This window comes from Trichechus manatus, unplaced genomic scaffold (assembly GCF_000243295.1).
Source record: "Trichechus manatus latirostris isolate Lorelei unplaced genomic scaffold, TriManLat1.0 scaffold00126, whole genome shotgun sequence".
Lineage (NCBI taxonomy): Eukaryota > Metazoa > Chordata > Mammalia > Sirenia > Trichechidae > Trichechus > Trichechus manatus.
Genome location: NW_004444062.1, coordinates 5635068 through 5656377, shown reverse-complemented (window position 1 = coordinate 5656377; position 21310 = coordinate 5635068). Strand labels below are relative to the sequence as shown.

The window sequence follows — 21310 nt, the reverse complement described above, 5'->3', positions numbered from 1 at the left end:
ATCGACTCAACAGCAGCTAACAACAATAATATTTAATGACATTATGGGTTTATGAAACAAATATAAACATTTAATTTTAAAATTTTGATTCTAAATCTAGAAAAATTATGAAAACATTCAATTCTGCTAAAATAGCTGCTTCAAAATCAAATTAATACTTTTGAAAAGAATTTTTGTTTAACCTTGAGTCCAGTAGTATTTTGATAAATTTTTGAAAAGCTCTATTTTAATTTAATATGAATTATACTAGAATGGAATGGGCATTGTTCTAAATTAGATACATCAATAAACAAAGGAACATTTATATAATAACTTTTTCTCACTGATGAAATTTAATATCATTTCAGAGTATGGCAATAGTTACATCAATATTGTATAAATACGTTGATTGTATGTATACTATACCTTTGAGCAATTAGAAATGTATATTATTTTTATTTCTTCAGGATCTCACTTAACATTATAATTGTCTTTCCATGTGGCCATGTGATCCTTGTCCTTGAAAGTTTTAATGTCTGCTTAATAATCCATTGAGTTACAACCCCCTCCCATAGCTGAACATTTTGGCTATTTTCCATTTTTTACTATTATAGATAGTAATAGAAGTATCTTTCTGTATTCTGCTTTTTGTCCTCTTGCAAATTATTTACTAAGGGTTAAACTACTAGTGGGATAACTGGATTGAGAGCTTCAACATTTTTATGGTTCTTGCTATGTGTTACCAAGTCATTTTATGATGTCAGTATACAAATGAGTAAAACAATTTGCTTGAAGCCATTCCACATCAAGATTTTATTAAAATATATTATGAAAATGATAATCAGTCATTTAAAATAGGTTCGTTTGGGCATCTTTAACAAATCATGATGAATTGAAGCAATTGAATTTAGTTAATTACTTATGTATGGTTTTCCTCTGGAGAATCTCTGTTGAAAGGAATGTCAACCCCATGAATATATCTTAGATCAGTACCTAACTTGGGTGACAGCAGGCTATATAGAAAATATAATTCTTATTTTAATAAAGAAGATAGTTATTGATAGTCCTAGTTCTAATTTAAACAGCCTTAGCTATTTTACTCATCATCCGACTCATAGTATATTAGAAAATGTGAGAAAAACTTTAAGAAACGGTATGTCTAGCACTTGCATTTATATTATAACTGTGTAATATATCTGTGCATTAAGATTTATAACCTTTCACAGCAGATAAGTTTTCTTTCTCTTCAGGTTATTTACCACAATAACCTAGTAAAGTTCATTGTCTTAAACTTAAGGGCATTTCTATTTCCATTTCAACCTATAGGGAGTTGATTCTAGTCTGAGGCCAGGACTGAGTCATCTTCAGTTTAAGGTCCTGGAGTCCCAGTCCATTCTAAGGCCATCTTTTTTGCTTTGGTTCTTTATCTTATAAGCCCAAAAGAGCTTTGTATATAAATCAGATTAGAAGAGAGAAAAATTCTCAAAACAGCCCTAAAATCCTGGTGGTCTTTCAAATAACATTTAAAGTACTTTTAAAGGTCGGTTTGGTTATAGAGTAACCCTAAGGAATATACTTTTCCTGGGTAGACTGAGAAGATGTCTGTGATCGAGAATGGTCCTGGGAAATCTAGCTGGCTTGAAGGCCATTTCTGGGTAAGAGAAACTACTTCAAGGCTCACCCAGGCATTTAGCTCCACTGTTGGCCAAATTCTTCAGCAAACACATAATCCAAACTAGCTTCTGATATTAGAGTATTTTACATCTCAGTGTCTAATTCATTTTTCTGTTTTCTTTCGAAAGACTTGCCAAAACCATTCCCTAACTTGTGCAGAAACCAAACCAAACCCATTGCCGTCAATTCCAACTCATAGCGACCCTATAGGACAGAGTAGAACTGTCTCGTAGGGTTTCCAAGGAGCAGCTTGGTGGATTTGAATTGCCAACCTCTTGGTTAGCAGCCAAGCTCTTAACCACTATGCCACCAGGGCTCCAAGTCTTGTGCAAAGCAGTATCTAAATGTCTCAAATCCATTTTTAAAATGTAGTAAGTGATACAACACTTTAATTCTACTTACATAGAAGTAAAAGCTTAACAGTATAATTTCACTTTAAATGCTAGTTTTTGCTCTGCTTCTTTCCTAATAAGCAATAATAAAGTATAAATTGTGTTCTGGCACCTAATTCAAAAAACTTCATTTCCTTCAATTACACTATGATAGCCAGAAAGAACAATATTGTTTATATGCTATTCTTTCCTGTAGGAGCATTTCCTGGAAGTAATTAGAAACCAGGAATTTGTATTATTACCAGCCAGTGAAATTGCAAAGCTCTTGGCCAGTGACGACATGAACATTCCTAATGAGGAGACAATATTGAATGCACTTCTTACTTGGGTTCGTCATGATTTGGAACAGAGACGGAAAGATCTCAGTAAACTTTTGGCTTATATTAGGCTCCCCCTTCTTGCACCACAGGTAAACCATTTTTGATTATTTAAAATCAGTGTCATAATTTCAGCAGTGTTTGAGTATTCACTTTATGCTAATTGCTTTACTATGTCCTTGTCTATAAGTTAATATTTTTCTTTGCCTGTTCTGTTTAATAAGGTAATTTTACATATATTCCTTTGGAAAGTGTATATGAGAAGAATGGGAGGTAAAAAATCCTTCTTATGTTCTCAACCCAGAAGGTCTGATAATCTAAATTGCATCAGTTAAGTAACATTGTTGATTTGGGGTTAGTAATTTTTTTTTTATTGTGCTTTAGGTGAAAGTTTACAGCTCAAGTTAATTTCTCATTAAAAAATTTGTACACATATTGTTTTATGACATTGGTTGCAATCCCCACAATGTGATGACACATTCCCCCTTTCCACCCTGGGTTCCCTGTGTCCATTTGTCCAGTTCCTGTCCGTTCCTGCCTTCTCGTCCTTCTTTTGGACAGGAGCTGCCCATTTGGTCATGTATATTTGATTGAACTAAGAAGCACGTTCCTCGCGTGTGTTTTTATTTCATAGGCCTGTCTAATCTTTGTCTGAAACGTGGGCTTTGGGAATAGTTTCAGTTCTGGGTTAGCAGAGCATCTGGGAGCCATAGTTCCAGGAGGTTCCTCCAGACTCTGTCAGACAATTAAATCTAGTCTTCTTTTTAGGTTTTGATTCAGCTACAAACCTGTCCTGGAAATAGAAGGAATATTAGTAAAGTTGATAGTGAAAGGAATACTGGATTCCAGGAATCAGAAAATTTTGATTAATTCATTTGCCACATGTTTATTAAGCATTCACTAAATGCTGGATTCTGGTGATATATAGATTAATAAGACATGACAATAGTTCTGGCTGTGCCATTTAAACTCTTGTGATTTGACATATTCACACTCCTCAGTTTTGTCATCTATCAAGTGAAGGTAATGTCTTCTCTGTCTCATAGGGTTATTATGAGGATCAGAAGAGTACTCTGTGAAATATAATGTATTATAAATACTAATGATATTATTATTATTTCAGTATTTAAAAATCTATTCAGTGAAATAAAGGTAGTTAGTCATAACATAGTTACATGCATAGTTTCCCCTTTTTATTATTGTGACTGGAATATACAAAAATTTCCCCTGCATACTTTGCTGCTAATAGGCAACAGCGCTTTACCTTGAGAGCTTGAACTTGAAAGCATAGAAAGAATTAGTTGTTACTGCAAAAGGTCAGGTGTTTTTTTTTTGTTTTTTTTTTTTTGCTTTAAAATGCCTTGAATGCTATATAATTTGTATTTATCTTGAGAATGTGTATTATTCCCTGCTGTTGTGAGTGAAAGTTGTTTTCTACCTTACAAAAATCAGTGCTGATGCTTTGTAAGAAAGACTTCCCTCTTCAGAAGTAGAATATTGTATGAGTCCATAGGAGTGAAACTGCATGGATCGATGACAATTCAGGAAAAATAACTTATAATAAAATTCTTTCTCTTGAAATCAGATTTAAAGAAGGAAATTATACTTTTATTGTTACCTGGCAGAATTATTTTTCTTATTCTTTCTAGATGAGAGAAAATAAAATCTGAACGATCCTATTAGACTTTGAAAAGAATTTTGTACGATTAAGTAAACTGACAATTTACTTCACTCCTGCAGTTTCAGATATTTTTGATACTATATTTGCATGACTGTCAGGGACTTTCAAAATTTCTGTTGTGCCATAAGATCTTAGAATTGAAAGGCACTTTGGAGATCATTTAGTCCAACCCCTGTTGTAAAAATGAAGTAACAGACCAAAATGGTAAAACCATATGTTCAAAATCACAAAGTGATTACATAAATTCCTGTCCTTCTTAATTGTAGTTTTATTTGACTTTGCTACTTAGCTAACATTATAAGAGCTAATAAATAGGACTTGGATCTAAGTAAAGTTCTGTGGCTTTTCAATTAAACTGCTCTGCCTCTTAAATGTACTAAAATTGCTGGGCCGGGGCAATGATATCAGGTGGAAGAAAAAATAGATTAAAAAATAAATCAGTTATTACAGTATGATGAGTTGAAGGTTGTGCTAGATATATGGACATAGTTTTGTGAAAATAATAGGAGTAGTCCATTCAGACTGATGATGGGGAAGCAGAGAGAAATGACTTGCTGAAGTGTCGCTTGATCTGCATTATGGATTAGCCACCCAAAGAAAGGGGAATGGTGGTCCCAGAGAGATAGAAGATTGTTCCTAGGTATGGAGTCATGAGTGAATATTTTATTTTCTGGAATTTGAAGATAGTTTACAAAGTTAAAGTGGAGAAATAAAAGGGGGGCAGTGTCAAGAGATGAGGCTGGACGGGAAAATAGACCAGATCATGAAGACCCTCTAGTCATGCTAAGGGGTTTAGATTTTATCCTGTAAGAAATAAGGAAGCACTGAAGATTTTAAACAGAGGAATGTCATAATGAAGATTTTATTTTAAAAAGATCACTATGACTGTATTGGGGATGATGGATCAGAGGGTTCAAAACTAGAAAACCTAAAGGGAGGCTATTGGAATTCAGATAAGAAGTGATTAGGCACTCTCTGGCAGTGGAGATAGAAATTACCAGGCTCAAGAGCTATTTAGAAGATCAAATTGACACAAATTAATGACTGGTGGAATGGTTGAAAATATGAGAAAAAGAGGGGCCCAGGATGATTCTTGTTTATGCAGCTAGGTTAATGAAGGTGCTATCAATTGAGATAAGGAATACAGGAAGAAGAGCTGATTTTAGGGTGGGGAAGGAAGTGGGAGAATCATGTTCCCAGAACTTCTTGGTACCTTTAACCCTCTTAGAGTCTAAGAAGAAATTTTAAAAACCACTTATTTAGGTAGTTGAAGCCAAGGGGAAAAGAATGTCACTGGCCAAGGAAAACAGAAAAGAGCGAGAGGCAGAACCCCAACAAACATTAATACTGCCTTTAGTGGTAGTTCTTAAACTTGGCCGAATATCTGGAGTGGTATTAAAAATAGATTCCAAGTTTAAGAAGGAGGAAGTTTTAGCAGCCTCGGATGCTACAGAGAAGACAAATAAGGTAAGGACTAAAAGTCTACTGGATTAGCCAGTGGTTCTCAAGGTGTGATCCCCAACAGTAGAATCAGCACCACCAGGGAACTTGTTTGAAATGCAAATTATTAGGTCTCACAGCTACTAAATATGAAACTCTAGGGTGGGGCCTAGCAAATTATGTTTTAAAAAGCCTTTGGATACTCCTGGTACATGTACAAGTTTGAGACTGTCTTAGCATGATAAATTTTAGTTGACTACTGGAGATGGAAACCACATTGCCCTAACTCAAACATAGTACTTCACCTTTCTGAGCAACATTTTTCTTTTCTAAAAAGGTAATTCTGCATTGCAGTATTGTGAAGTTTAGAGATAATGGCAGATTTTTTTTCCCTTGGTAAAAGTGAAGGACAAAGTTACAGAAAGAGTTATCAAGTGATGAAGTTTTAATATAGACTCTAAAATCATCAAGAAAATGTCAGATTATATTCTGTATGTTCTATTTTAAAAGGCAGGGGAGTGTGACAGTTATTATGACAGTTGTTAAAAGTGTCTAATGACAGTCAAATAATAAATGACTAATATAAAAAATTGGCATTAGGCTCAGTTATTTGGGAAATTTAGTTTTCTGAAATAGCTCCTTTCCCAATGATGCCAACAAAATAAGGTTTTACTCTACTTTGTTAATGTGAAGACCATCAATTGCTCATATACAAGTTCAAATTGAAGCTGAAGAAAATTAAAACAAGTCCAAGAGAGCCAAAATACATCCTTGAGAACATCCTACCTGAATTTAGGGACCATTTCAAGAACAGATTTGATACACTGAACACTAATGACCAAAGACCAGACAAGTTGTTGGAAGACATCAATGACATCATACAGGAAGAAAGCAAAAGGTCATTAAAAAGAAAGAAAAGACCAAAATGGATGTCAGAAGAGACTCTGAAACTTACTCTTGAATGTAGAGTAGCTAAAGCAAATGGAAGAAATGATGATGTAAAAGCTGAACAGAAGATTTCAAAAAGCAGCTCGAGAAGACAAAGTGAAGTATTATAATGAAATGTGCAAAACCTAGAGCTAGAAAAACAAAAGTAAAGAACGCATTTGGCATTTCTCAAGCTGAAAGAACTGAAGGTAGCATATGATCAAAACCAGTGGTGCTGAAGAAAGAATTGTCAAGCTGCACTAAAGGCGTTAGCAAAAAACAAGGCTCCAGGAATTGACAGAATACCAATTTTATGTTTCAACAAATGGATGCAACCCCAGAAGTGCTCACTCCTCTAGGCCAAGAAATTTGGAAGATAGCTGCCTGGCTAACTGACTAAAAGAGATCCATATTTGTGCCTATTCCAAAGAAAGGTGACCCAACAGAATGTGGAAATTATCGAATGATACTGTATTACATTCAAGTAAAATTTTGCTGAAGATAATTCAAAAACAGTTGCAGCAATACATCGACAAGGAACTGCCAGAAATTCAAGCTGGGTTCAGAAGGGGACGTAGAACAAGGGATATCATTGCTGATGTCAGATGGATCTTGGCTGGAAGCAGAGAATACCTGAAAGATGTTTACCTTTATTTTATTGACTATGCAAAGGCATTTGACTATGTGGATCATAACAAATTATGGATAACTTTGCAAAGAATGGGAATTCTACAACATATAATTGTGTTCATGCAGAACCTGTACATAGACCAAGAGGTGGTCATTCAAACAGAACAAGGGGATACTGCGTGGTTTAAAATCAGGAAAGGTTTGCATAAGGGTTGCATCCTTTCACCATGCTTATTCTGTCTGTAGCTGAGCAGGTAATCCGAGAAGCTGGACTGTATGAAGAAGAATGCAGTATCAGGATTGGACAAAGACTCATTAACAACTTGCAATATGCAAATGATACAACCTTGCTTGCTGCAAACGAAGAGGACTTGAAACACTTATTGATGAAGATCAAAGACTACGGCCTTCGGTATGGATTATACCTCAACGTAAAGAAAACTAAAATCCTCACAACTAGACCAATAAGCAACATCATGATAAATGGAGAAAATATTGAAGTTGTCAAGGATTTCATTTTACTTGGATCCACAATCAATACCCATAGAAGCAGCAGTCAGGAAATCAAAGGGAGAAAGATGTGGCAGTCTGCTTCTGTAAAGATCACAGCCTTGGAAACCCTATGGGGGACGTTGTACTCTGTCCTATAATAGGGTCGCTATGAATCAGAATCTACTCAGTGGCAACAGGTTTAGTGGGAGCAGTGGTGGTTCAGTTGTAGAATTCTCCCTGTCCATGGAAGAGACCCGGGTTCAATTCCCAGGCAATGCATCTCATGCACAGCCACCACCCATTTGTCATTGGAGGCTTCCATGTTGCTATGATGCTAAACAAGTTTCAGCAGAGCTTCCAGACTAAGATGAACCTGATGATCTGCTTCCAAAAATCAGCCAGTGGATCCAAAGGTCTGATCTTAACTGATCATGGGGATGCCACAGGAGTGAGCAGTGTTTGGTTCTGTTTTGCATGGCTTCGCCGTGAATCAGAGGCCAACTCGATGACAACTAACAACAACAGAAGGGGTATGTATAGTAAGTTTATTGTAGTGACTCCCACAGTAGATCCTTAAGTAATACCCTACCAAATGCCCATTTTAATGTGGCTTTTTAAAATTCCAAATAACCCAGAAGACAAGTGTTCATGATTATTTTATTTTCCTTTGAAACTATTCCAAACTTGATCAACTTGTAAACAAAATAGGTAGAAATACTAGGACATATGTACATTATTTAAAAGATTTTTGACATGTAAACTCTTTTTTTTTTAAATTGTGGTAAATATATATGTAACATTGTTTGCCTGACACATAAATTCTTAATGCTCCTAATAGCACATATTACAAGTACCTTGGGTTTCATTATTCTGTTCTCAGTTCTCATTATCATTTTCTACTAAAATTCAGAAATATAAAATGAGTCAGTATTTACCTTTAGCATTGTTTCAATTTGCAAATTTTTTAACGAAAATATTTTTAAAAAATCTATAGAATTCTTAAATAACTCACATTTTACTTCTTACATTAAGTAGCCTTTTAGGGGGACAGTTTTAGAAAAATAGTCAGATGATGTGAGTGAAGATAAAAATTTACAAATTGAAAAATTTTCTCCTGTTTTCTAAATGCTTTCATTTTACTTATTTGCCATTCTTTATGGTAGAGGAGGCATACTGTATTTCACCTAACATGTGGAGTATATGAGAGTGTGCATTTTGTAGTTCTCTCATAATGCCTTCTGAATAATTTTTTCAATGATATCTAGTACCTTCCATTTGACTAATCTGATACTTAGAATAATGGCTTTATAGTTTCTTCCATTATTTTCATTTCTGTACTTAAATATAATTAATCCCATTTATTCATAAAATACAGAGATTATCAGTATGCTAGAAAATATATTTTACTCCAGATTACCATTACAAGTTAAGTCCCCCAAGACTTTACTTTCTACTATTTGTTTCACATTTATTTTTATTTAGGAAGGACTAAAGTAATTATACATAACACAAGTTATATAAACATTAACATTAATCTGAATGAGCCAACTCAATGCATAGTCATTAATGGCTTCTGTAGCAATTTTAACATGCTTTGTGTGCATAGAAAAAAATATAGGATAATTAATACCAGAATTTACACTCTGGCATAGGTCCTGAGACTTAGGTCTTAATTTGGCTTTTTTGCCTTTAGCATGCTGTGCTCAGTTTCCCAATGCCACAAACTATTTTTTACAGTGACTTTTGTTAGACAGTCTTCCTTCTCTTCCATTATCAAAACATAATTTTATATTTTTAGAACTGTGACTGTATATTTCCTTGTCATTTTTTAAGAACCAAGAAGTATGAAAGATAGTGTACTGATCAGAGGAACATAGAATCCTTGCTCATTATACTCACATTCTACATATTCAGCCACATTCTCTCCCCATATTTAAAAGGGGATTTGGCAGCTGTATGGAATATTAAGCTACTTTTCTAGGTCACTCTGATAAGATGAAATTGGCCTTTCTTCTCTGTTACCTCATTGTCTTGTGTGTCCATAGGCCTCATTGCTCGTGAAGCAAGGGAAACACATCCAGCATGGCATAGCTTTCTATCCAAAGAGAAACATTATGCCGCTTTGTTTTGCCTCTCCAGTCACTGAATTCTAAAAGGACCACCTTGATTCCTATGTGTTTCATGCTCAAGAAAACAAATGCCTTCCTCAACTCAAAGGAGGAAAAAATGAATAAGCATAATGAAGACATTGTCCAAACTTTAATAAAACTAAACATTTAAATATGTGGGTCTGTTTAATAATGGATGTTTTGGTTTTAAATTACCTTTGATCATTGTTAGCTAAATTTTAATTGTTGAATATAAGGGAAAAATGAAACTATCTACAGAATGATTGTTCATTATTAAAGGTTGATATTTGGGTTATGCTTCACTTAGGGTTTTATTCTTTGGGAAATTTTCTGTATAGTTTTGATGATTTCACAAATTTCAATTTATTATGAGAAATATTTTAATTCTTTTTAAGCAGAAATCAATAGAATTGTCAGTTACACCATAACATAACCCACTTTATTAAACTTTAAGTAGAATTTTTATTTTCCTTGGAAAAGCATTTGTTAGAAATACATTATTGATTTTAAGTGAAAATTTGGCATAAATTTAAGACTTATACATAACATCTGGAGTGAGATAACCACCTTATAACCTTTATTTTAATCTTAACTTCATTTGCTTTGGAGTTTTGTTGTTTACATCCAGGAAGATATTTTATTTTTAATGACTACTCCTCTAGAGCACTCTCCTTTGATCTACTGAGGTTGCAGCTGGGAGCAAGAGGTGCTTCTATTACTCAGATTTAACCCCGGCTAACTAAAAGTATTCTATGACTTCTAAGTCTAATATGAAAGTTTAAAAACTCCTCATAATTTATTTAGATAGCTAGCTAGATGGATGGATAGATTGATTGATTAGACACATACATACATACATACATACGGGAGAAAGACTAAGTCTGAGCTTAGTCTTATTGACTCTCCTTTGTAGATGACTTTTCTTTTATCCCTACCCCCTCTTAAAATTCTCTCTTCATCTTTGGTTTCGGCAAATTTGATTATAATATGTCTTGGTGACTTTCTTTTGGGATCTACCTTGTGTAGGGTTCAGTGAGCATCTTAGATAGATATCTTCTCATCTTCCACGATATGAAGGAAGTTTTCTGCCAACAAATCTTCAACAATTCTCTCTGTATTTTCTGTTATCCTTCCCTGTTCTGGTACTCCAATCACTTGTAGGTTATTCCTCTTGATACAGTCCCACATAATTCTTAGGGTTTCTTCATTTCTTAAAATTCTTTTATCTGATTTTTCCTCAGATAAGTTGGTGTCAAGTGCTTTATCTTCAATCTCACTAATTTTGACTTCCATTGCCTCAATTCTGCTCCTTTGACTTTCTATTGAGTTGTCTAATTCTGAAATTTTATTGTTAATCTTCTGAATTTCTGTTTGCTGTCTCTCTATGGATTCTTGCCGCCTGTTAAATTTGTCTTTTGCTCTTCTATAATCTTCCTAAGTTCCTCTCTTGCTTTGTTTGTGTGTTCCTTGGCTTGTTATGTGTTTTGCCTGATCTCCTTCCTGATCTCTTGAAGAGTTCTGTATATTAATCTTTTGTATTCTACCCACAGTAATTCCAAGAAGTCCTCTTCCTTTGGAAAATTTCTTGATTCTTTGTTTTGGGAGCTTGCTGAAGCCATCATGGTCTGCCTCTTTATATGATTTGATATTGACTGTTGTCTCTGAGCCATCAATAACTTATTATATTTATTTTATGTTTGCTTACTGTGTCCTAGCTTCTTGTTTTGTTTTGATATGCCCAAACAGGCTATTCATGTGAGCTAGTTTATTGGCACCTTTGAAGCTCTAACATCCTATCACCAGGTGGTTAGATCTGTTACTAGATATGTGAGCCCAGGAGTCTGTTTACTTTTCTTGTATGGATTCAGCCCAGGTGTCCAGATAGTTGTTCACCAGGTGTGTGGTGCAGGCTCTCACCTACAGTCCTAGTTGGGCAGGGGTGATTTGTGTAGGCACAGGTATCTGGCTGCAGTAGGGGGTCACAGGCTGAACAAGGCAGGGGGCTGTCGACTGCCCCTGAATGTCTGGGAGGAAAGCATGTCCATGTTCCCTGGAGTGTGTTGTGGGTGAGTTTTGCAGCTGAACTGTAGGCACCCAGTGCTGTTGACTGTAAGGACTGGGAGGCACCACTTATTCTTGGACCCCTGTCGTGGGTGGCTAGGTGGTGTGGGCAGAGCCACCAGTCCTCAGGTCCTTGATGTGGGTAGGTGAGGACCCTGCTTAATGGGCAGAGTGGTGTCAAATGTCACGAACCTGCCCTTCCACCATAGAGCTGACAGTTGAAGTTAGGCTTCAGGTATGTACCCTGCTGTAGTGTGCTAATGACGGCCTATGCTGTTGAAATGGGCCCATACAAGTCCTTGTCAGGGTGAAAGGCATTCAAAGTCTGTGGACCCCTTATGCCTGTGCCTAGGCAAAGGAGCTGTGCCTACCCTAAGTTCCCAGTTTAGGGGAGTTGGCAGATTATTTTCTCCCGTTTGTTAATTTGTTCCCTCTCCAAGGCCGGGAGAATGGCTCAGGGCACATGACAGGTCCTTACTTCCAGCCCAGGGGATGCAGCCATGTCTGAAGCCACCCTGGGACCTGGTGCAGAGCAGGGAGGAGGCAGGTAAATGGGAGAGAGGTTTTTCCCAAAGGTTGGTTTTTGATCCATGTGGTAGATTAGACACATATACTTATCTTTTGCTGATTAAGCACCACTTTTCACTGATTCTGGAAGCTTGAGTAGACTATCGCTCGGTCTCTCCCAATGTGGAAAACGTGTCCCAAGCATCACTCCTTGCCTCACGTGCGTGCGGGCTGCAGGGTACCGGTTCCCATCGGGTCAAGTCTGGCAACTCCTCGCTGCTTCTGAACTGTATCTTCCTTGCCCTCCCACTCAATCTGATTCCTCAACTTTGCCTTTGATGTTCAGGGATCCTAGATTGTCATATATAATCAATTCATTCGTTTTTTCCGGTCTTTGTTGTAGGAGGGACCACAGGAAGCATCTGACTACTCCACCATCTTGGCCTCGCCTCCTCAATTTTTATTTTTCAGTGAAACTTAAAAAGTAAATTTTGTAAATGTTGCACATTTTAGTTAAAAATAGGTGTTCAGACTTGAATTTTTAAAAAGTATAATTTCTGTTTATGAACTATATCGTTTATTCTCTTAACCTTACTTTTTCCTTAGTCATTCACTATACATACTAAATATTCTTTTCTAGTTCCTGGCAGATATGGAAAATAATGCACTTTTTCGAGATGATATAGAATGTCAGAAACTCATTATGGAAGCAATGAAATACCATTTATTACCAGAGAGACGGCCCATGTTACAAAGTCCTCGGACAAAACCTAGAAAGTCCACTGTTGGTACATTATTTGCAGTTGGAGGAATGGATTCAACAAAAGGTATTGAAAGATTTTTTACTTGGGAGGAAGAGAAAAAGAAGTAATTTTAATAATGAATATATATGATCAAAGGGCTCTTTGGAGAAATGGCTGGTTCCAGGACTGGGGCAGGAAAAGTACCAGATAAGCCTGGAACATCCATAATGCCAGAATGTAAGGAAGTGCTGAAAGAATGATGGAGACAGGCCAGAAGGAAGCAGGAAGCAGAGCATGTGGGAGCTACCACTGTCCAAATCTGGGATAATATGAGCATCAAAGTAAATAATGATTGTAAAAGATTATAACCTATTGAATCGATAAGTTTCTGCAAGTCCACACTGATACAACTAAAGAAGGGAAGGCTCTTCCTTACAGTAAAGTGCCAACTAATAAATGTAGGAGGAAAAATGAGATTAGAAAAATCACCATTTGGTAACCATCATGATAATCACTGATTCAGGCAAAAATCATCAATGGATACTGAGACTAGTGGGTGAAAGTTTGAAGAGAATAGGATATTTAGTCTCAAAGTATCTTCCTACCATGTGCTTATTAGTTACAAAGGGTAAAATAGTATCTTTACAGTGGAGAAACCTAGCATACAGCTCCTTAGCCAAATGAGCAAAGTTAACATTGCCAGTAATGAGACAGCATGTGCCTCTGATATGATATGCTGCGAAGAACTCAGCAGCACATATGTGTTACCATTGCCAAAAGTATATAAACTGAATTCAGTCATCAGGAAGAAAGAAATACAGGTTGAGGAGCAGTCTACAGAATAAGTTGTCTGTAATCTTTTTTAAAAATGTCAGTGTCACGAAATACAAAAAGATTCAGAAATCGTTCTAGATTAAAGGAGACTAAAAAGACATAACAGCTGATTATAATGTATGGTCCTGGATTTTCTTTTGCTATATTGACATAATTGGACATTTGACAAAATCCAAATAAATTCTGTAGCTTAGATAATAGCATTTTATCAATGTTAATTTACAGATTTTGATGACTGTATTGTGGCTTTGTAAGAGAATTTCCTGTTTTGGGGAATATAAACTGAAATGTATAGGAGCACAAGGGCATTATGTCTGTAATGTTTTACTACTCTTAAATAGTTCTGAAAAAATATATACATGTATATCAAATACAGTAAAATGGAAACATATAGGAAATGTTGATTAAGGGTCTCTGGAAATTTTTTATACCATTCTTGCAACAGTCATTACTGATAGTAACAATAAGTGCAACTATCATGATACATAGTGCCTATTCTGGGCCAGGTGTTGTGCTAGAAGCTTTCTGTGTGTTATCTCTCAGTATACATTGATCTCCCTTCCTCTGAATTTCTAGTACTGATGGTCTGCAATCCCCTGATAGTACCTCTCTGACCTCAGCTCATACTTCTCCCTTCACTCCTTCTGTTCCATCCCCATTAACCTCCTTGTTCATCTAACATGCCAAACATTATCCCACGTCAGGGACATTGCAGTAGCTGTCCCCTCTCACTGGAATGCTCTGCCCCCTAGATGCAATGCTCTTCATCCTGTCAATTCATCCTACATATTTTAATCGTGTTGTTTTAGGAAGATAGCATTCATTATGTTGTTAATATGTATCAGGCATTATGCTGAGCACTTGATCTGTATTGTTTCACTTCATCTTCATAACAACTTTAAGAGATGAATGTTATTGCTGTCTCTTACAGATGAGAATACCAAGACTTAACAGAAGTTAAGTAATGTTCCTAGGATCACATAACTAATAAGTCATAAATCAGAATTCAAACACAGGCATTCTGACTCTAGAGACTACAGTCTGCTCCTTAACTCTTCATTTATCATCCCATTACTCTGTTTAAAAACTCCAGCAATCTTTATTTCTTAGCACATCAGGTGTAATTCCTTCTTTCTAGTTTTCAAGATTTTCTCTAGTAGGACCCTTGCTACTTGACCAATTTTATTTCTGAGTCTTTCTTAACAATAGAATATTCTGAGTTTCCACCACATTCAAGAAATCTTCATTGACCTTAACTTATTTCCAGTGTCTTTATAATGGAGAGCAATTTGCATTAGTTGGATGGTGGTCTGATCATTGAGCTCTTGGCCCCTTTCTTTCTATGTCTATTTAGTATATTGTTAGTTAGACCTGGGAATCAAACCTAGGTTTCCTGCATGGAAGGTGAGAATTCTACCACTGAACCACCAGTATCCCCTCAATAAGGATATACTCCCTGAAGCCATCAATGATTTCCATATATAGCTAGATCCAATAATACTTTTTAGTCTTCATCGTACTGGATCTCTCAGTTAGCAGCAGCCCCACCTGCTTGAAACTTTTTTTCTTTCAACTTCCATGGCACTGCTTTTCCTCTCATTTCTGGCTGTTGTTTCTCAGCCACCTTTGACACATATTCCTTACCCACTTGACCTTTAAATATTGGAGTCTGGTGAATGCCTGGGAGAATAGTAACAGATGAGGTTAAAGACATAGGCAGGGCCAGATCATACAGCAGCTTGTTGGAATATAGTAAAAGTATTATTGTCAGTGCTAACAAAATTATACTTTTGTATGTGTAATTTCATAAAATAGTCGTGGTGAAATTCTTATATATAACTTCTGTATGTTACTATTGAGGAGCAACAAGCATTGAAAAGTATGATCTCCGTACAAATATGTGGACTCCTGTAGCAAATATGAATGGGAGGAGGCTGCAGTTTGGTGTTGCGGTGTTAGATGACAAACTGTATGTGGTTGGAGGAAGAGATGGACTGAAGACTTTGAATACAGTAGAGTGCTACAACCCGAAAACAAAAACTTGGAGTGTGATGCCTCCGATGTCCACACATAGGCATGGCCTTGGTAAGTATAACTATGCACACTTGCTCATAATATTATATGTTAGGCTTTCACAGCATTTTTACATCCCCTATCAGGTAGAAGATGACCAATGTGGCAGCTGTTGAGTCAGCAGTAGTCACAAGCATTCCTTCACATGTCTCCTGTTAGTTGAGAAGGAGAAACAGAGAAAACAAACATATACATGAATGTGGCAGCAGCCAATACAAATAAAAACATGGATACTAAAGGATTCTAGTGTAGCGTGGCGGTCTGACAAGCTACTCATACGTGTTCTTTGTTGACAGTGTTATCTAACTTAAATTAAATGTTTATTTTAAAATCTTTGGTATTGTTGTCTTTCATCTCTTTTCCCTGATTTTTAAGCAGAAACGAGTGATGACCCAGAAAAATTTTGAGGTAGCACAGAGAATGTAATGATACTTTTCAATCTTTCATTCAATATTCACTGAGCAGACATTTACTGAACATCTACTGTGTGCCATGCTCTTTGCTCTGTAGGTATATAAAGATGAAGAAAACACATATTTCTACCCTTTAAGGAACTAATAGCACATTCTAAAATGGATAGAAAAGAATTTAGAGATCTGTATCAAGTGACTTCTCTTTTCTTAATGAAATAGAATGAATTATTTGATGAGAGTGAAGAAGGTGGAATAAAATTAGATGGGGGCTTGAAGTATATGTGTATGAGCCAGATTTTGCTACGTAACAAACTACCCCGAAACTTACCCATGGCTACTGCCATCGAGTCAATTCCGACTCATAGTGACCCCATAGGGTTTCCAAGGCTGTAAATCTCTACAGAAGCAGACTGCCACATCTTTCCATGGAGCCGCTGGTGGTTTTGAACCGCCGATCTTTAGGTTAGTAGCCAGACACTTTAACCACTGTGCCTCCAAGGCTCTAAACAACAACCGTTTATTTAGCTCATGGATCTGTGGGTCAGCTGGATGGTTCTTAGGATCTGGGCTGCCTTGACTGATTTCTGCTAGGTTTTCTCATGAATCTGTGGTCAGCTGACAGGTCTGTTGGATGATCTAGAATGGTCTCACTCACACGTCTGATGCTAGGCACATGGTTGACATGAGCAAATTAGATTGTTCATTCATTCTAAGCTCCATACAAATGACTTTCTAGAACTGCAGCAAGTTCAAAGGGAATGATCACATAACTCAAAGTGTCTTCTTTGAGCCCTTAATTCAAATTGTTAAGCCCTTCAGAACAGCCTTGTTCTTACTAATTTACCTTATAATAAATAAATGTTCTAGATTTGAACTTATAAAATGAATTTATATTTAAGAAACACTCCTTTTATTTCTTTATATGTGGGAATTCTATGAAGATTTCATTTGAAAAATGAATTCTGCTGCAAAAATATATTTTCAAAGTCATCATGTAAGGGGTTGGAGTAGATGGATCCTTTTGCATTTTCTTCAGTCCTTTGGAAAAGTGTGTGTGTGTGTGTGTGTGTGTGTGTGTTGTATATTATATTAGGGCAAAATATATAATGTAACAAATGAACAGTATGTTGATTTGGGTCATGCATGAATGGAGAATATTTATACCTCATTTGACCATGATTTCACAAATGAAAATATATTTGTCTCACAGGGTTTTCTTTTTGGCTTTCAAGTGATACATATCTGTATCTCACTTGGCTATAATCATATCACACCTCTTCTCAAGACTCTCTACTGACCCTCCATCTGATTCAGAGTAAAATGCAAAGTCCTTACAATAGCCCTGACTGCCCTATGTGGTCTGACTCTTCCATCACCTACTCTCTCCCTGCTCAACCAAACTGGCCTCCTTGCTGGACCTCAGACACACAAAGCAGACGTCAGGCATACACTGTTCCCCTTGTCTCAACTGCTCTTTCCTTGGATATCTGCATGTTAGGTTTTCTACCCTCATTCAGACTTCTGCTCAAATGTCACCTTATTAGAGAGGCCTCCCCTGACCTTCTCTACCCTCTTACTCTGCTCCATTTTTCTTACTAGCATTTATGAATACCTGAAGTATTTTTTGTGACTATTTTCCCCACTGAAATACAATGTCCATGAGAGCAGAGCTGTTATCTGTTTTGTTCTATTAAGTGCCTGGCACTTAACAGACAATAGATATTTGTTGAATAAATGAGTTTGGCTCAGTTCCCTGGTGATGAATCACACTAATAGATTTGTGGTATCAAATCTAAGTACAGTAAAATGCCATGAATTTGAATTAATAGGGGGAAAGGAAGAAAAATACTTTTTCAAATTTATCAAATCTAAATTATTGAAAAACGTATTAAGTAATGGTAATGTGTGCATCTGATGTAGTTTTTAAAAATTTTGCATGGCTTCTACCTCCTAGTTTGTTGTGTAGTGCCTGAGGTCTTAAAAGCTTGCAGGTGGCCATCCAAGGCACAACAATTGGTCTCTATTCACTTGGTGTAACAGGAATAAGGAGATTCAGGACTAGGAGGAGGATATGGAATGTGTGGCTAATTGCCTCCATGAACAACTGCCTCCTTTGCCATCAGACCAGAAGAACTGGATGGTGCCCAGCTACCGTTACTGAACATTTTGATCTAAGATTCTATAAAAGAATCCTGATCAAAAGGGGGAAAATGTAGAACAGAATTTAAAATTCTCATGGACTCTAGACTTTCTGGAGCCATGGGGGCTTGACAAACCCCTGAAACTATTACCCTCAGATAATCTTTAGAACTTAAACCAAAAATATACCCTGAAGTCTTCTTAAAGCCAAACAATAATTTAGCTTAACCAGTAAAAAATGCCTGTCTTGAACATCATGCTCTTTTAAGAACTATCTATATGGGATCAAAGTGACAACAGCAACTTGAAAGATTAGATAAGAACCTTAGGAGGCAGTGAGTTTATGTTAATGGGGGAAGAACAACTCAGAAAAGGAGGATGAGAATGGTTGCACAGCTCAAAGAATGTAATCAATGTCACTGAATTACACATGTAGAAACTGTTGAATTGGTGTATGTTTTGCTGCGTATATTCTCAACAACAAAATAAAATTAAAAAAACAAAACAACTTTCCATGAGTGGACCTCAAATACTGCTTCTAACCTTTTAAGACAAGAACTGCAGTGCTATTTCTCACCACCACCCCCGCGACCCACCCACTAAGAAAGCAGTGAGGAAGGCAAATATCCATATCATAAGTTTTTGCTTAGTTAAATTTGCATATTTAAGGTTCATTTTACTTATATTTCAATTAATATGTGCTCTTTAAGACTTAGTAGTAAATCTAAGCCATTATTTCTTTCCTGTCTCCTTATAGGTGTGGCCGTATTGGAAGGTCCCATGTATGCAGTAGGAGGGCATGATGGCTGGAGCTATCTGAATACAGTGGAAAGATGGGACCCTCAGGCTCGCCAGTGGAATTTTGTTGCCACCATGTCCACCCCTAGGAGCACAGTAGGTGTGGCAGTACTAAGTGGAAAGTAAGGAAATACCTAAAGTTCCATTTAAAATACAATAAACCAAATTTATTAAGCTATATAATTTCTAACTTAAAGATATACATAAATAAATCATAAAAGAGAAGCAATTTAAGAGTGCTATAAAGGAATTTTAGAAATCATTAGTCATTATTTTTATAATAGTTCTAAATACATAGGGTCACTATGAGTCAGAACTGACTCAAGGCCACCTAACTGCAACAAATATAAATAGCTCAAAGTTAAGTTAGGCTTTTATTTGAAAGTGGAAATACTGTAAATTTCTAATTGTCATTTTGAGTGAAGAAATTTTATATAAATATTCAGTATTAATAATTGTCCAGTAAAGATCTGATGGTTTATATACCTTTAAAAGTATATGGTCTTTTAAAAGTAGTATGGTCTTATGGTCTCTCTCTCTCTTTCCCTAAATAATTCCTTCCATCTCTTCTACTGATTTATCTACTTTTACTTCTTTTCTTCCTTACCTTGGTAAACTGGTGAAAACTAGATGGGATTTAAAAAGAAGGATTCTCTTGCCTCTTGTCTATTCTAAATAGACAAAGCAGATTTGGATCAAGCCATCACCAATGGCTCTTGTTACTCAACAACTAAGTATATATCTTTTTTCAGCCTTTTCTTGCATAGAATGAAGCTTTATATGGCTATTAAATTAAAGCTGTTTGTTGTATACCTTTTGCTTACTTAAAATACTTTATTGTTGTTTCCAGAAAGAGGAAGGAATCGGGCTAAAATATAGACAGTTAAAATTATTTATAGAATTATGTTATTGATTACTGTGAGAAAAATTAGAAAAATATTGGTAAAAATTTCTGTATTTTATGACCTACGGTCTTTTGGACCTATTAGTTATATTGTACTTTTTATAATTATTTTTTAGCACCCATTTTTGAACCCATTTTTAAAATGTATATAATATCGACACCCTTGCCCACCCTTATTTGTTTTAGCTAAAGAAATCACTTCAAAATTCATCACTGTGTATCTTTCCTATTTGATAGAAGAGGTAGTCAACCAAGAATCTAGTAAATGAAAAAAAAAAAAAAAAAAGGAAAAAACTAAACAGTATCTTCTTGGTTTTGACCCTTTGATTTAAACGTTTAGGATTAGTTCACTGGACAGTGTACACATTTTGTACAGAAGCACATTTTTTAGCCCATATTTCTAATAGAGGACAAAAAAATTACAGCCTTTTCTAATAGTACCAATGCTACAGGCCTTAATACACGGCCTTAACAGGATACCAACCATAACCATCAACACACAAACCCCAGAAAATAAGCTGGATAACTGGGATCTTCTAAAAATCAAACACCTATGCTCTTCAAAAGACTTCACTATAAGAGTAAAAAGAGAACCTCCAGACTGGGAAAAAAATTTTGGACAGTACAAGTCAGACGAAGGTCTAATCTCCATATTCTACAAGAAAATCCAACACCTCTACAACAAAAAGACAAATAATCCTATTAAAAAATGGGCAAAGAAAATGAACAGACACTTCACCAAAGAAGGCATTCAAGTGGCCAACAGACACATGAGGAAATGCTCGCGATCACTAGCCATTAGAGAAATGCAAATTAAACCACAATGAGATATCATCTCACCCCGGCATTACTGGCACGAATCAAAAACACTGGAAATAGCAAATGTTGGAGGGACTGCGGGGAGATCAGAACTCTCATGCACAGCTGGTGGGAATGCAAAATGATACAACCATTTTGGAAAATGATATGGCGCTTCCTTAGAAAGCTAGAAAAAGAAATACCATTCGATCCAGCAATCCCACTCCTAGGAATACATCCTAGAGAAATAAGAGTCGTCACTCCAATAGACATATGCACACCTGTGTTCATGGCAGCATTGTTCACAATAGCAAAAAGATGGAAACAACCTAGATGCCCATCAACAGATGAATGGATAAACAAACTATGGTACATACAC

At 36.1% G+C, this 21310-nt stretch overlaps 1 protein-coding gene across 4 annotated transcripts in view; it reads left to right on the top strand.

Moving 5' to 3' along the window:
- The window catches only part of KLHL5 (kelch like family member 5), an 82997-nt gene that overhangs the window by 47289 nt on the left and 14398 nt on the right, over window positions 1–21310 (top strand). For 3 of the 4 annotated variants that reach the window (XM_023738946.1, XM_004384671.3, XM_023738947.1), the window contains 4 exons: window positions 2242–2454; window positions 12870–13056; window positions 15667–15891; window positions 19189–19351. In XM_023738946.1, coding sequence (XP_023594714.1) covers window positions 2242–2454; window positions 12870–13056; window positions 15667–15891; window positions 19189–19351 — 788 coding nt within the window. The remainder of the gene's footprint in view (window positions 1–2241; window positions 2455–12869; window positions 13057–15666; window positions 15892–19188; window positions 19352–21310) is intronic. The other variant, XM_023738945.1, reaches the window with a different exon arrangement.